At 36.4% G+C, this 17,036-nt stretch overlaps 4 protein-coding genes across 10 annotated transcripts; 2 read left to right on the forward strand and 2 right to left on the reverse strand.

The window, feature by feature from the left end:
* The first annotated feature begins 56 nt into the window (after positions 1–56).
* Positions 57–2,044, forward strand: LOC109851822. Its single transcript, XM_020422295.1, has 4 exons — positions 57–989; positions 1,061–1,241; positions 1,379–1,520; positions 1,641–2,044. Exons 1-4 carry the CDS (start codon positions 904–906, stop codon positions 2,042–2,044), a joined length of 813 nt encoding a protein of 270 aa, XP_020277884.1. The 5' UTR covers positions 57–903.
* Positions 2,045–2,151: 107 nt separating this feature from the next.
* Positions 2,152–10,032, reverse strand: LOC109851806 (transmembrane protein 8B). 2 transcript variants are annotated; one of them, XM_020422253.1, is made up of 6 exons: positions 9,296–10,032; positions 6,824–7,054; positions 6,434–6,717; positions 5,723–6,361; positions 4,704–5,604; positions 2,152–4,624 (listed from the first exon to the last, which is right to left on the reverse strand). In XM_020422253.1, the coding sequence occupies exons 2-6, from the start codon at positions 7,003–7,005 to the stop codon at positions 4,462–4,464; spliced, it is 2,169 nt and encodes a 722-aa protein (XP_020277842.1). In that variant the 5' UTR covers positions 7,006–7,054; positions 9,296–10,032; the 3' UTR covers positions 2,152–4,461. The 2 variants fall into 2 exon arrangements, with proteins under 2 accessions (XP_020277842.1, XP_020277843.1); XM_020422254.1 differs by having other exon boundaries at positions 6,824–7,100.
* Positions 10,033–10,412: 380 nt separating this feature from the next.
* LOC109851807 (kinetochore protein NDC80 homolog) lies at positions 10,413–13,674 on the reverse strand. Of its 5 annotated transcripts, none has more exons than XM_020422256.1 (5): positions 13,569–13,657; positions 13,242–13,266; positions 12,710–12,956; positions 10,724–12,434; positions 10,413–10,499 (listed from the first exon to the last, which is right to left on the reverse strand). In XM_020422256.1, exons 3-5 carry the CDS (start codon positions 12,921–12,923, stop codon positions 10,433–10,435), a joined length of 1,992 nt encoding a protein of 663 aa, XP_020277845.1. In that variant the 5' UTR covers positions 12,924–12,956; positions 13,242–13,266; positions 13,569–13,657; the 3' UTR covers positions 10,413–10,432. The 5 variants fall into 5 exon arrangements, with proteins under 5 accessions (XP_020277845.1, XP_020277847.1, XP_020277844.1 ...); XM_020422258.1 differs by having other exon boundaries at positions 12,710–12,975; XM_020422255.1 differs by lacking the exon at positions 13,242–13,266 and having other exon boundaries at positions 13,569–13,674.
* A 124-nt stretch (positions 13,675–13,798) lies between these two features.
* Positions 13,799–15,889, forward strand: LOC109851809 (cytochrome c-type heme lyase). Of its 2 annotated transcripts, none has more exons than XM_020422260.1 (4): positions 13,799–13,896; positions 14,442–14,681; positions 14,776–15,131; positions 15,204–15,888. In XM_020422260.1, exons 2-4 carry the CDS (start codon positions 14,460–14,462, stop codon positions 15,445–15,447), a joined length of 822 nt encoding a protein of 273 aa, XP_020277849.1. In that variant the 5' UTR covers positions 13,799–13,896; positions 14,442–14,459; the 3' UTR covers positions 15,448–15,888. The 2 variants fall into 2 exon arrangements, with proteins under 2 accessions (XP_020277849.1, XP_020277850.1); XM_020422261.1 differs by having other exon boundaries at positions 13,868–13,935; positions 15,204–15,889.
* Positions 15,890–17,036: the final 1,147 nt, after the last annotated feature.

The raw sequence follows: 17,036 nt of genomic DNA on the forward strand, positions 1-17,036 counted from the left end.
GTTTTGATTCGCACTGCTCTTTCGCTCGCGCATGACGAATGCATACACGACAAATATCTTTTCATTACACGACGAAAATTCTTTTCACCGGAAGAACTTCGGCCACATAATCTCGTAGCGTAAATCCTGCCGCTATTACATCGAACTTCCGTGACTGTCGCGTATATATTTTATACAGATAGTCGCAATATCTTAACGGTATTATTTTTTATTTATATTAGACAAAGAAACTTTCGCGAGATTTCGTTTGAGACGCGTTCAAGTTGTTAATTGCGCTAACAATATTGTGCTCGGAAGCGTCAAAATCGCACAAACAGACAGGTACGGGCCGTGACCACCCTCGAGGTTGCGCGTGTTTCGTAACGCGACCGGAAATTGTAATACGCGCGGATACTATTCCGTAGGTGACGGAGACGTCGCGAAATCTCGTCGTCAGAAGTCAGTGAATATCTTAACAGGTCATTGTTCGCGGTCCGGTCATTATTTCAGCTTCGGGATTTCGAACGGACGAAGAAAAGAAAAAACAACGCGGCTGCAGCCGCTGCAGAAGAAGATGAGGGCGATCTTCTTCGAACGACAGCGATGATGATGATGACGGAGAAGTGTCACGCACCGCGTGTTAACGTCCCATGAAGACCTAAACAATGAAAGCGAAACCGCGGCTTCAATTATGACCACGACTTGTCGGTGTGTTCAGACGACCAGAGCAACTATATATGCCAGAAGACGAGCTTCGCGCAGTCCAGTCCGTGACACTGAATCGCCATATCTCGTTCTATAAAATTGACCTCAAACTTCACATTTTTTTTCATATCGCCTTGAATTTTTACCTTCGTCGCTCCGTTGAGAATAGTTTTCATTTAAATCTGTAAATTGCTGCGTTATTTTTATTTAAAAACAAATATGACACGTTTTATTTCGCGGAGTTTAACCGTGGCGCTGAGCTGTTTCGCCATTCTGGTCAACTGCAGTCCGAAGTTCGAAGAAGGGTGAGTGAAAAATTGTCGAAGTTTTATTAAAAACTTTCTTTCGATACGATATAACGTTTCAATATTTACAGGTTCATGCCCAGTTCCACTAGTTATATGGAAAAGTATGCGAAAGCGCAGGATCAAATAGCCATGCCGTCGACTCAGATTAAACAGCACGACGTAACGTCGAAATCCGAGACGAATGACATAACAGATCGCAACCAAGAAGCACGATTCGGTGGTTTCACTAATATCGGTAGTACAGGGAGCGTGAGTGAAATTTTTTCGTTCTCTGAATAGATATTCAATATTTTTCTTTTACTTCTGTAAACATTCTTGATGAAATTATTTTATGTAAATTATTTCGTGTAAAATAAATTTAAGCAATCAATCTAAATCTGCATTAGGGTTACGGCGTATCGCCTTACGCACCGGCAAAAATCGACCTCGGCGGACTTCTTTTGGGAGCCATCATAGGCGTGGGATCGATTCTCATCATACCAAAACTGCTCTATATTCTGTCAGGGACTTATGGCACATATACGAGAAGTAAGTGATTTGTAAAATCGCAAATTGATTCTAATTTAAAAAATTCTAATTGTTTTTATAAAAATATTGACAGCAGTGTTTCACTCTAGTAGTTTTACTTATATGAGCGATTTAACATAGGCGATGACAATGGGGGTTTTACGCAAACTCTGACAAGAATCGATGATATCTTGGCTCGTCACGGCATCGACACGACCTCGTGCATGCAGCGCGCGGTGTGCACGTATTCGCAGCAAGCAGCGGCCGCGGTCAGCGGCGAGAATGAGAACGAGAACGAAAAGGACGAAAAGGTGTCGTCCTTTGACCAAATGGTGAACACCATCACCACTAATCAAGTGTTCCGTACCGCGTTGCAGGGTACGGCGATCGAAGAGGCGGTGGAAACCGGCAGAGCCGGCAGAAACTGCTCCAGATCGTATCCGCATTGCGGATTGTCGATGGAAACAATGCTGTCGCTGCTGGCCAACGTCATCGCAGCGGCAAACGCGCGCGCTGCGACGCCCACCGGTGCCTCATCACTGTAACAGTTGATTTATCAAATATTTTTTTCTTGGAAATTAGAATAAAAGGCGATTTGATAAAACTTTAAGTGAATCAGAGAGAGGAAGGAAGAGATAAAAAGACGCGTATGATCACTATGTCGACGTTGTGTTTATTATACTTTCTACGATGCATTGAAGATAAATAACACAGTAGTCTGCTAATAGTTTTGTAATATTGATATAGAATTATTTATCACAAACAGAGCGGACGTTTCGATTACTTCTGTAATTTTTTTAATTCGATCCGTGCAACAATGGTCTGATTTGTATGTCGTAGAGAATTATGTACGTGTATGTATGTGAATTATGTGTGTGTATGTAAAAGTGACATATCTCTCTCTCTGTTGACAAAACCTCTGTGCACCCAGCGTGACATTCTTTTTTTCAGTTGTTTAGAAAACGTTATACACATTCTATATGACTTTCACACTGAGAAAAATAGAATCGACTAGAATCGCGATACGGTCGCAACGCATTGCCTTTAACACATGTGTCAACAATCAGTACAGGCACTGCCCATGACGACGACGCATTCACCTATCTGCGACACTCTCTCCAAAACGCCAGTATACACACACGGTGCACCAGACACGAGAATGAATCAGAAAATAAAGACACGAGTATTTTTCTATATTTACTTACTTTCTCAAGAAAGAAAAAGACTGTCATAGATACAAGGCAATTTTCTAAGACAACTCCGTTCTCATATTCTATCAATTCTCCGTATATTGTTTTCTACTGATGACATCAGAAAATATTGATTTATATATATTTGTGATATTTATTAACAAGAAGCAGGAAATATGATTATTGCAAAACGAAAAAATAAAATACATGGAGTCTATATGTAATTTAGGTTTTTAATTTCTAGATAAGAGATATGTGTGTGTGTGTTTTACGTAGAAAAATATTATTTCTTTTGTATTGTATCTTATAGTACATATATTTATGTCCACATCTCTCAATCTCGCTGATTTTTGTCGTGAAAGACTAAATATATGTATGTATGTACGTGTCTTTATTTTTTACACTCATTCTCGTGTAATCTAGTGGTAGAAAACGCTCACATGCGAGGTACCAATTCCCATAGGCAAAAGGATTTATATTCCTTAAATTTTACATTTCTACGCTTACACCGTCCTAGTGTATGTGATCAATAAAATATATACGTTCGATAAAATAAAGTTAGAATTTAAATCTTCTTGTTGCAGAAGAGAAAATATATGGCACGATTATACACTTATCTTGCGCAATTTTTTGGTCAAAATAAATCTGAATCAAGATATCACTAAGTGTTAATTACAGAGTACTATTTCTGTATTCAGTCAAAAATTAACAACTGATAATTTGCTACACTAATTGCATATGTTAACTCGCTATAAAATAACAGAGTAATGGAACACTGGAAATAATAAAGAACATGTAAATAGTAACAAGTTTGCTTGTACTAGATTACACTGGAAAATATTCAAAGGCTGCTACACACGAAGTTTATTCACGAATAATAAAAGTGTTCTGTGTTTGAAAACAAAAAATAAAATGTTATATTATTTAACATTATGTTGGACACTGGTGAGATATTGTATTACGCCTTTGTGCTCAGATACTTTGTTTGTAGCTACATTTGCATATACGCCAGTGTAATGCAAGTGACTAAATTCTAAAAAAAGCACCACTCGCACAAGGAATCTTTTATCACGCGCGTTTCAAGTATCTTATTATCTATCCTAGTAATACAATTGGTCCTTATGAACAGGTCCTTTCACGCGACTCAACGAAGTAACAAGTGAAACATTCTAGCTCTTCGTGCGACTGACAATACAGCTCCCGGAATGTCAAAGTATGTTTTCTGGAAGTATTTATTAAGCAATAACTACCGCTTTTATAAAATTCAACCTTATCAGTTTCATGATTGTAATTATTCCTTTTCTTTTAATATTTTTAAATATTGCTTTCAAACTCTACGTCAAAGTCTCTAAAACGAAAAAATATTCATAAATAACCTTATTCATAAATAACTTATCGTTTTATTTCCAACTTTTTCATAGTGTTTATTAAAATGAGCAAAATCCTGCCTTTCAGAGTCACGCCGAACTATGCAGGTTCACAAATGTTCTTTTTGCCACAAATATAATACTGTCGTTGAATTTTCTTCATGTGTGTATTACGTCTTATTGCTAAATACTAATTTCTTCCATAAGAACGATCTCAATTCTATATATTATTTTTAGAACAATAACATCTTTGATATAATATATACGTATGCACCCAGTCTATGTGTGAGCTTTTGTCTTAATAATTTCCCTGATGTCTCTTTGGTTGCTTTACTATCATACACTTTCTCATAATTCTGATTTTTTTTCAAATTTTTCCTGAATTATGCGTTTTTCTACGAATCATCATTTCATGTATTGCCGCTTCGGCAATAATAAAATGACTCCTATGGCTACGCATATGTGCCAGAAACTATGAACGAGATAATAATTTCTGCGCGTTTGCAGAAAAGCGTAACAAATCAGGCCCAGAGCGACGAGAAAGAACCCAGCCGGTAAATAGATTATCCTGAACAGAAACAATCAACATCTCGTGAAATAGATCATCGCATCTACATCTGTGAAACGGAAAAATATCTATTTCTTACCTGTACGGACGTGAGGGATATCTGACGGTTCGTTTTATTCTGCACCTGAGTCCCCAGGATAATCCGATTAAGGCGGAGCCAGTAACTGCCGGTAGCAGGAACACCCACAGCGCCGTACGATCCATTTCGGCTCCCATGGCGAGAACAATCGCACCGGCCACTTGGCAAAATGCGGTGAATCGCGGTCCGAGTGACGCCATCGCTACTAGGGTGACCCAAATTGCGAGTAACGCGTTGAAAAAGTCGCAAAACTGTAGCACACTCAGCCTCATAATGCACATGCTATACACATCCTCGCCGGCTTCACAGGCATGATAGAACGTAGAGAAGAACATGACAGCTGCATAAGCGACCGCTTCGGTGAAGTATTCGCGTCGGATCGCAACGTAGATCGAGCCGCAGAACGCAAAGTTGCTGAAAGTCAATGCGAGCAACTGCAGAAGAATACGGCTGCTGCTGAGCACGTAGGTCGCGTCAGCACAATCGAAACCGCGATAACCACCAGTACAATGACAGGCCGAGTACACAAAACTGCCACTCATGTAGTGCATGCACTTGCCGCGACGGCCGCAACGGCCTTCTATGCACGGTGATGACGACACGATGCTCTCTACTCGGGCCAATGGACAGCGCGGCAGGCAGTCGCACATGTCGCACGTTGAGTTGTTTTGTAGACAGACATGATCGCACGGGCAAGTACGATCGGTCTTGATATCGGTGTTGTTGCTGCCGACCACTTTTCTGTGAGGGCAAAAGACACGCAGGCTGACGTACCAGGTTCCTGCCTCCGGAAAAGGTATGTGCACGTAAGCCGGCTCGGTTGCGTTTGTGTAGACGTCTGCCGTCGTAATGGTGTTCGCGCGGACACAACCACCATCCGAAGTGATATTGGTGTAGTAACCTTTGAAAAAAAATCAGAAATTTCAAAAAGAGAAGATTGGAAAAACTATAAGAACAAAATATAAAGTAGAAAATAAGTGATGTAAAAACAACTATATAGCAGAATACGATCAACTGACCTAAGGAAACGCAAGCTACGAGAACAATCGCTTTCTTGTTCTTCTCCTCTACGTCGACCAACTTGAAACCGAGAGTAACCGTGCCACCGACATCGTACACTCTGCCAATCTTAAACTTCAGAACAGAAAGAGCTTCGGCGGTCACATTGAAGGCCTGCGGTTTTGTATCGTTACCGCGCAGATGTTCATAGTCGAAGAGAAAGAAATCCGGAAAGGATTTTTTTGATAGTTTCACTGGTGTCGACTTGTCGTTCGTTTGGTGTTCGCGATTTGTCAAGAGTCGCATCGTCACGTTCGACGCGTTCCCCGACAGCAGACGAAGAGTTACGCAATGAAATTCGTCGGAATAAGGCTTGAACATCTGTACCCACATCGTGGAGTTAAATAGACCGTTGACGAGTGTGTCTCCTGCCGTGACGTGGACGTCGATCTCGCAATCCTCGCCGCAGGACGAGTTCAGGTACAGACTCAGCTTCGCCATACCAACGTCCGGTAAGAAATATTGTACTATTGCTGTATCGGAGGCTTCGTCCAGCTGTATCTCATGCTCGACTTCGGGATCCGCTACAAGCGACGTCTTCGTCGGCATTTCTATGAACATTTCAGCATCCATCACGGTTTCGCAAGAGACGCTGAGACCTGCGAGAAAGATGATTTTAAATATGCAAATTCTTATTAAGTTTTGCTTTTATTTGGAACTGCGTTGTTTACCTTGCTGTTTAATCTTCTCCTTGTCAGGATCGATCCAGGATCGGAAAGCGATCGTGTACCAGTCGCCCGCCGATGGAGCTTCCACCTTGATCATGTACTTATCGCCATCGCTACGCATATTCAGACTGTGATATTGCCGTCGTTTCTTCATCTCCAATAGTTTAGCGTTCACCTTCGATCCATCGGGACGGACAAACGGCAAACTGCCGGATTTCAAATGCAACGAAATGTTGCGCGGCGAACACTTACCTATACCGCCAGTCTTCTCTTCTTTCGCTGTAAATCTGATTCACAAAGATTCAAAGGAATTAAAAACAAAGCAGTAAAAAAAAAAAAAAAAGATTAAAGAATCGAAATTTTTTAATTTATTCGATTCTCTAATACACGTACTTGAAAACAGCCGCGACTATACGTTCCGGCACCTCGAAATGAACGATCGAGATGTGACGATAGGCGGAAAAATCTTCTAAGATATTGTTCGGTCGTAGGGCGACTTTTTCCAAGTTGCCGCACAGTCCTTGCTGGGCCGCAAGTATCCATGCTAATAGCACGGCAAGAACGCTTTCTCGCATATTCCGACGTCCTGCTACATAAAAATGCCCGTTCTCGTTCGGAAAGTTCCTGTGAAGCAGAAGCGCGGCTCGTGACGAGAAATTGTAAAAGCTTCCTGCGCAAAAATCGATGAGAAACTATTAATTCTTCCGCAATTAGTTTACCTAACGTGATCATTTTTTATTTAACTTTAAAAAAATGAAATTTAGTTCGTGTTAATTTTTGAAGATCCGCAGACACACGATCCGCTGGTTGTTTCTTTTCTTTTCTTTTTTATTAAATCCGCAATAAAAAGAAGATTGTCATTGCCGAAAACGGCAACGTCAAATGGATCTCAATTTCAATACAAAAAAGCGCATCAACGTTTTTTTTTTGTTTATTTCAAGATTCTAAGATAAATATCCGATTCGTGACATTTCTATTTCCGCCACTTGCATCCTTTTTATATCGAGCTTTCCGATCAATAGCTATATTGGTCGGAAAATTCTTCTTGGCGTGGTATTTCATCTAACGCACATACATGAGTAATATATCTCTCTTTCGATCGTGCATCGAAAGCACAATTTCAATACTGTCTGAGCGCGAAAATTATCCACCAAACACGTTGACTTTCGCGAGACTCAATAAACTTAATGGCGCGCCCGCGATATAATCTTCATATTCTTCCGACATTCGTGCGCTCGGAAATGAACCTAAGTGGATCATCTTGTGCCGGCCCGTAACTTTTATAGAACTCACTTAAGAGATTGAAGGAGATTCGTAGCAAATTCGTACGATATGCGCGGTCAAGTAGGTCAGATTTCGTCACTAATTCACACTTCCTGCGAGTAGCGCAAGAAGTGCTAAGCTGCCCGCGCGCTTACCGTCGAAGAAGAGTGAATCAGTAGTGAATAAAATTAATGTTCGTATATGATTCGCGCAATTTCTTTCAGCCGTTGTTCTCAGAAACATTTATGAAACGTTTTCTTCTCGAAGCGCAAATCTCGATTTTACCTCCAATTCCATTCTGATATATAAAACCGTTAGATGTCGTCCAATATATAAAATAAATATAATACAATAGAGAGAGGAAGAAGAGATTTACAATCGTGTCTTATAATAAAGCGTGCGCGCGCGTGTGTGTAACGCTCGTGAATTGTAAGAAGCCAAGACTCTTCCGCCGGTTATCGCATGGACCTCTGTGACCCTTTCGCTGAGAGCGGTTTAATTAATAAACGCAACTTGATAAAATGCACGCAGTGAACATTCTCTATTCCATTAGAAAATAATAGATTAAAACTCTCGCATACATCTTGGATTAATTAAGCCCGTTTCGAGCGGAGCTGTTGAATAAAACATCGACAGTTAGTTTCCGATAATACAAAGCGTGATCCGTGATCGGATTCTGATAAAATCTCGCTTATCTCGCGTTTCGCGGTGTGTGTGTGTGTGTGTGTGCGTGCGTGCGCGCGTGTGTGTGTGTGTGTGTGTGACAAAGAGAGTCGCGATCAACAATATCTATAATTATGCACCCACAAAGTGGATCATCATAAAAGGTCAAAGGGAGATCCAGTGTCAGATACTTTTGAATACATTATATATTCATGCATCAGTGTAGGAACTGTTATTCGACCTGTAAAGTTTAAACTTATTTTCGGTTGATGAGTGCGTATTATATAATTTGTTCTTATTATTTGGTTCTCTACCGTTTGTCTCTCTGAGAGAGATCTGTTAGGTCACTTTTTCTATATACACATACATAGCCAGTGTCTTCGTCAGCAATTGACGGCGAAATCGGACAGACAGTCTCGAGCGCTCATCCTCGTAATAAAATATCGGTTCTTGCAAAATTTAAATAATTACGATTCGTAATTGACTTAGATCTCTCGATCAATAACAAAACTTATTTATTTCTTGCGTCTACGCGACAGTGCTTTATTCATATAATTCGGAACAATCCGATCCGTTATTTAAAATAAAAAAAAAAAAAAAAACAGAATTAAAAACTATCTACATACATGATACAAATTGTTAAAATTCCAATTCGAGCTGGCATTCAGATACACAAAATCGACTAATAAATGACTTAAGAAAAACTTAAGAGAAATGTGTGTGTTAATCTTAAAATAAACTCAATATTCAATAATATATCGTTAGTTAATTACTTATATCATAGTGAAATAAATATGTAAAAAAAGTTCATTTTTATCAGCTGTTTGTATTTTAATCGAAGATTAAAATATCTTATCAAGCAATTATCTTATTTGAAGATCAATATCAACAAAACAATTTCGTAAATAAAAGTGCATATAATGATTCGCAAAAACTCACCTCTCTTGTCACAAAACAAACTTCGATTATCACTCCTATAATCAATGTTGCATTTTTGGTTTTTTACAAATCAGAACGAGAGACGCAAAACTCTTTTACACTTTGCATGTATAAATTTTCTCTATGAGCTTTCTTTAATTTATTTTTCTTTATTCTTATCACTTGCACAGCAAATATAAAAAAACGCGGTAGATATACGACAATCGCGCCTTTCTTTCATTCACCTCGCGCACAGAATGCTTCAGCGCGTCGACGCGTCGCGCGCGCAGTCGTCGCGATGCCCACGAGGTCGACGAAACGAGCACCGTAGAAATTCTCGCTCGGTGAACACTTCCGCGACGTATCGTCGGATTGTACTAACAGCCATGGTGCAGCAACAAGTGCGTGTGACGTGGGTTGATCGCGAATCGCCTTGTCAGGACGAAAAAAAACCGCATCAACGCGCGCGCGGCGCGAAGCCGTTAATACATTTCACAAGTGATTTCATATCCCTACCTATTTGCGCGAGCCCGCAATATGTCGGGCCGCAGTGTGGCGAGCAGCCGAGATTTTTATTCTCTGGCACGAGCACTCTTGCTGCGCGTGCGTCGTGACGTCACAGACTCATATACACACACACACGTATCTTAAATACTACACAAGACGTCTGTTTTTAATATATTACCTGATATAAGTATGTAGCGCTAATATCATATAATAACACTATGTGTAATGAATTATTAAATAAATAGCATAAAACACATACGTGATAAAAGTGTGCGTCAACCGTAAAGAAATAACGAATTTGTTACTTTTGTTATTTTATTAAATTTTGCACGACCTTTTCCTGTATTTGCAGATAACATTTTTTACATTTCGTATTATCTTCTCCAATTTGAAACCTGACAACTTCTCATATTTTCCGAAAGCATGTGTGCTCTACCGCAGATTCTATAATACGTACGCGCGAATTTCTCAATATCGCACACGAGCGGCTGCCGACACGGCGCTGATAACGCGCTAATTGAAGCATTTGCTAGTCAAGATTATTTTAAACGTTACTTGAAAGGGAGGAAAAAACATATTATATTACACACAGAGGTAGCGTTTAGTAGAACGCAACTGATCATAATTTTCTGCTAAATAGTATTAAGCGTTTCAGTCCGACTGAACGACGTTGCACGACGATGGTTGTGTTGTGTTAAACATTGTTGGCCACGTAGAACTAAGAATATAAAAATATTTTATTTATATGTACATGACGTTTATATGTATAGGTACATTCTACTAGATATATATATATATATGTATATTTATATGCTAGAATTTGTATGATTTTAGCGTGTTGTTTTAATGTTTTGAAAAAAAGAAACACAAAATAATGGAATAAAATGTATATAGAATAAATAATATTAAAATATGATATCGTTAAATTAACGCAGAGCTTACTTCTTGTATTTGGTCAGAATATCTTTAAGCTCCTTTCTGTGATCGCCGATAATTGTATACAACTCGCCGAAAAATCGTGCGGCATTTTGTTGCAAGAATGTTTTTCTTCTAGTAACAGCGTCCAATTTATCCTTGACTTCTTCTATTTCAAGATCTATCGCTTTTATATCCGGCATCATATCTTGTATTTTGTTGATGTCAGTTTTGACATTTTCTATCTGTTTCGTTATTTTTTCCTTCTCCTTTTTCGTATCCATTTTCATTTGATCAATACGAGATTTTTCCTCCTTTAACTTATCATCGTCCGGTAGTAAATTAATTTTTTCCTGTAGTTTCTCTATTTTGGTAGCGTTAGATCGTATGACAGATTCTATCTCGTTGCATCGCTTTGCTAATAATTCTCTGAAAGTTTTCGTTAGAGCAACTTTTTCTTCCAACACGATCATTATCTGTGGGTCCAACAAACCTTTCTCTGGCAACCTTAATTCATCGAAATTCACGTCAGCATCTTTATCAATGAGCATAAAGACCTCTTTATTATATTCCAAGATTGCTTTATTGAGATTATTATTGATAAATGCTAATTTAATGTCCAAATTGTACAATTCCTTCTTATAATCGTTCAAATGCTCATCAAACTCGTGCACATAGTTTTGAAGTTCTGTACATTTTTGCACAAGTACTTCTTTCTCAGCCTTCGACATTGGCTGGCTCTTCACAATCGAAATCAACTCTTCTCGCTTCAAATTTCCCGTACGGACTTGTTCGTTTAAGGTATCATATTCAGTATTTAACAAATTTGTCTCAAAAGAGATCTTTTTCATGCAATCTTCTTTGGACTTGATATCATTCATTAATTTAGCTTCCTTGGCATCTAATAATGACAGTTCTTTTTGTAATTGTTTAGTTTCTTCATCTATCTCCTGCGACTCTTTCTCTATCATATGTAATAGTGAGATTTCGTCTTCTACTTTCGCATGTGCTTGTGCTATATCTTCCTCAGTAATGCCTTGCTGAATCATAATATCCTTGAAATATTTCTCCAAAATTTCTTCTTCCTCATTGAGATTTTCTTCTGTCCAAGCGTTGTAACAATCCAGAAATGTGAGAAATTCTATTTTGGAACTTTGTATTTGCTCTTCAAATCCTATGAATGGCAAAGTTTCTAGTTGGTACTTCTCAAATGCTATTTCTTTAATTTGGCAAGCTTCTACCAGCCAGCCAACCCATCCCAGAACATGAGGATAAGAATGCATTGTATTGGCAGTCTTTAACCACGATTTGTTTATCATGCCTGGATAATGTAGCTTCTTCGCACATTTTGGCAATTCCTCTATATAGTTTGCCAATGTGAGTTCCTGCTTTATATCAAAGAACTTCAATAGAAAGCTAGTAACTTCCACAAACATCTTTAACGTGACAGACTTGAAAGAGCCATTATTGAGCATTCCTGAGCATTCGTTAACACAAAAATAGTTGTCTATCTTATTTAGCAACTCTGCTTGATAGGTCTTGTCTATTAAAGTCCTTCTGTCTTTTTTGGGACCTTTATTACCCAAAAAGCTTGCACCAGTTTCAGCTGAAGGTGATCGAGACATAGATACATGGTTTTTGCTACTACTTGCTGTTAGCCCTAAACTCAATAAATTATGTCTAGAGGCTCTTGCTGGTGTGACTGGAGTTGTAGGTAGATGCAGTAATGGAGTTTTGCCTGTATATATACAAATGTATTATATTTTTAGTATATAGTATAATTTTTGTTTCTTTGTAATTTATATAAATTTACACTATACATATATTCAGTTCAAATATATTTTTCACAACATAAAGAAATTTTCAACAAAATCAAGAAAGATTATCTCATACTTTAAAAACATCATCATTGCTTTTGTATCTAGCATACAAAATTGTTAATATTAATTTTATTACTTTTATTATTACTTGTTAAAACATTAATATAAAAAATTTTGTTTTTCAAACACATGCCTGTTATCTTCAGATAAGATTTTCTACCAAGCGATCCTGCTCGATCGCTGGAAGAACTTCTAAAACGAGGTCTGGGAATATGAGAATTTTCATTGCTTCCCTTCTTTAACGTATGCGTCCTTCGCTGCTCATTCCGTAATAAGTTCCTGTCCTCTCGCTCAAACATAGATATTCTCCCTGCACTAGAACTACGTCCGATCGAATTCGAATACATTTTCACACTTGAGATTGACACACTTCGCCCTTTCTACAACCATATTAACAAACTTTAACTTTTTATTACTCAAATAAGACATCACTGTGGCTCATCAGCTTTCCACAGATTTATTAGTAATTACAAACAATTTACCAAATAAATTGTATCGGTAGATCTTGCTATTGAGATTTTATTTTATAAAAAAAAATCACTTAATGAAACAAACGCTATAATTTGATTGCAATATCATAGTGGCAATAAATTTATTTCGCTGAGAAAGTATATGTACAAGAAATATCTTAAATCTAACAAGTAATGATGTTATCGTGATCGTACCTGGATTAATTCAGAGTTAAAATAACTGAAAAAATCAACACTAAATTAGATATAAACGGAAACAAGTACGCAAGTATACATCAAACAACATAAGATTCAAATTGTCAGTTGAAAGTGATTAAATTCAACAGAGTTTAGAGACCTCATGTGGTAAACACGAGAAGCTACACATTTATAGGCCAGTTCACAATCTCCAATTAAGTTAATCAGCCGATTGCGTCAACCGCGATTAGTCAATTCGACTAATAATTCAACGCAATTAATTAATTCTAACAAAATAATCAGTCGACTTGGTTAATCGGAGATTTTTGAACATAACGTACGTACCGACAAGTCGTTCGTGGACATAACTACATAGTTGCCATTTCATATGGTTCTGGCTGCTTTCAGTCTTCTCTATGATACTATTTGTTAAAGGTCATCACACATAAAATTACTTAAGACCGTACTATGTCGCCATCACTCTCGGACGTAAATTTCTGATTGGTCAATTTTCTTACGGCTACGTTTTACGGTTTTAAGTAATTTCATGTGTGATGGCCTTTACCACACTGGCACATGTGCAATTCAATTTTTGACCACGCTGCGTATGCTTCTGTGTATATAACTATCATTAAGTGTTCAGTTTTACTATTCTGGTACTTAAACGCTCAAGGTACTTGACATGTGTCACATATAAATTTTAATCTTAAAGGTTAAGATTTCTTCTAAATAAACACAAGTTTTATTTTTATATTTTTAATACCTAAACAGTAAAAGTATAAAACCTAGATGAGGTTATTTTATTCAGTGTCGCTCAAGTAGGATTTTAATTAAGTATCTACAACAGAGTAAATTTGAATAAGATCACTGAAAAATTATAGTAATTTTACTAGAAATTATAAAATATCTTTCTCTTTTTCATAGAGGTATTTTCTGTATGAATATCACATAAGATTTATATAATTTTAAAAAATATATCCTATTGCATAATCATAATTGAATTTAAAGGTTATAACCACATTTGCTAGCAAGTTCAGGATCATTTTTTAAATAGATTTTTTATCTTCACCTAGATGTGTTACAAAATAAATTTTGTTTTTAAGTAGAACTTGTGTCGTGGATCAATAATGATTCTGTCCTTTGATTTAGATTAAGATAACTTCATCTTAGTACTTAGATTTTATATTATTATAAAAATTGTGCTTTTTCTTTTATTAGAAAAACAACAATCACAAAATGGGCAATGCTCTCACAACAGCTTCTATATCAGCAGCAGATGTAATAGTACCAGCATCTCAACACATTAGCAAACCAGAATCCCATAGGACAAAGAAGTATGAAGGTGAACCACCACCAGAATGTCCTATGCACAAGAAAAGTCAATTAAATACTATAAGTTATGTTAGTGAATGTCCGATAGATAAAATGGATGAGAGTGAAATAAATCCATTAAATATGGTATGTATAAAATAAAGTTTTGGAGTTAACATAACTGATTTGTTTTTATTTCTATTTTTTAACTGTAATAAATAAATGTGAATGTAACTTACAGATGCCGCCAGCAAATCAAAAACCTGCACCAGATCAGCCGTTTTCTTTGCCGACTGATAGACAGATTTCATCGATTCCCAAAGCAGCTGAAGAAGGAGGATTTTGGGTATATCCCTCGCAGCAAATGTTCTGGAACGCTATGTTGAGAAAAGGATGGCGATGGAAAGAAGATGACATATCTCCGAAAGATATGGATGATATAATAAAAATTCACAATGCTAACAACGAACAGGCGTGGCAAGAAGTTCTTAAATGGGAAGCTCTTCATGCCCGAGAATGTGGCAACCCGAAATTACGTAGTTTTGGTGGGAAGGCATCCAAGTATTCTCCACGTGCGCGTATTCGTTACTGGATGGGGTATGTCTCACAATTCCTATAAATCTCTGTACAACCCAAGTAATGGCTACATGAGATATTCTTTTTATACAGGTACGAGCTACCCTTCGATCGGCACGATTGGATCATAGATCGTTGCGGGAAAAACGTGAGATACATTATTGATTACTACGATGGTGGCAAAGTCAATGAAAAATACACATTTGCATTACTTGATGTAAGACCAGCGATGGATTCGTGGGAAAATATCTGGGATCGTATGAAAGTGGCATGGTGGCGATGGAGATACCAATCGAACAGTAATTCAGTGAACGAAACTATTGTCTCAACGAATTAACTTGTTAAATGTTAGAGTTACTGTATGATACCGCTAGTCTTACGATCGTTCATTACAAGTAACAATTAATGCCTTAACGATTACGTAATACGTAATATTTATGTGTGAAAGAACTTTCGTTGTATATATATAAAAATTTTTAATATCATAAGTAACAAATTTATTTATGATGTTTACTTTGCGGTAAGTTTGCACTGCTTTTAAAAGCGAATTTGAAACTGTGCTCGCACACAATAATTAATACATTTTGTGCATATTTGTATCAAATATTCACAAATGTACACACACATTTCATAAATCAGAATATCATGTCGTTAATTTTATATTCATACTTAAAACTTGACAAATAATTTCTTTTGTCAATTTCTTTATATAAACAGGGAAATTGATATAAAACGTGTTCAACTTTTATCGCTTGTTGTAAATAAACCCAATGAAAATTATAATAAACTTATAAAAAAAAGATATCAGTCAGTTTTTTTGCTACATCCAAGTATTTTAATTAAGAACACATGCAAAACAAGTAGAACTCAGAATTGCACAAATATTACTGTTTATTATATACATTATTTTTTTGTTGTCACATATGATCTGAATTTGTCTTTAAACAGTCACAAGATATAGGATAGAGTTGTAAGAATTCTACAATTCAATAAATTTGAGTGATTATGTATATATTTTTTCAGAATAAAAGTTTACATAATTTATAATCAGGTAATTATGTCAAAAATTACAGAAAATTGATCGTCATATGTGCATCTTTCGATAAAGTTAAACAGATAACAATGTAGTAAAACCAAAAATGATGAATGAAGATAATTTGTTACATTAGTTTTTACAATAAAACGTAATTGACTTTCAAATCATTCCTTCCAACGAGTTTGTGTACAGAATACCTTCCAGACGCATCAAACTATTCTTACTCTATAAATTCGTTGACTGCTCTATACTTTTGATATACGATGTTCGTACACAAGCACATATCTAATATTCAAATATTAATTCAAGCTAGATTAATATTCCTTATGTAAATTTATAATATATATATATATATATAATATATATATAATATAATTATTTTATGTTAGTTATGTATATATATATATATAATACACCTTTTTATTTTTGTATATACACATATACACATATAGAACAAAGCAATATTGAATTTCTAACTAAGTATGTAACATTTAACATTTCTTAATTATGAAAATAATTAAGTATAATATTTTTGCAAATTGCGTTTTGACGTCTTAACTGTTAAATGCTTCGATATGAAAAGCAGATTTCACATGCTTACAGTTTTGATAATATCAATTCCTGAACACAATTCGTTCTGACTTTAATCTTATTATTTATATTTCTCGAACAAAAAATTGTTCTATCTTCATCATCGTAATAAGTAATCTGATATATTCTGTGTTGATACATTAAATAATTGATACATTAAATAATTTGTTATGGAATAACAATTAACGATAATAGAACAAACATTATCACATTATTTTATATGTATATGTTAATATTGAATAAAATATTAATTACACTTAATAAGAAAATATCAGTAAAATTTAACATTTGTTAACATG

The sequence above is a fragment of the Pseudomyrmex gracilis genome, unplaced genomic scaffold (assembly GCF_002006095.1).
Source record: "Pseudomyrmex gracilis isolate BER0280 unplaced genomic scaffold, ASM200609v1 scaffold_21, whole genome shotgun sequence".
Taxonomy (NCBI): domain Eukaryota; kingdom Metazoa; phylum Arthropoda; class Insecta; order Hymenoptera; family Formicidae; genus Pseudomyrmex; species Pseudomyrmex gracilis.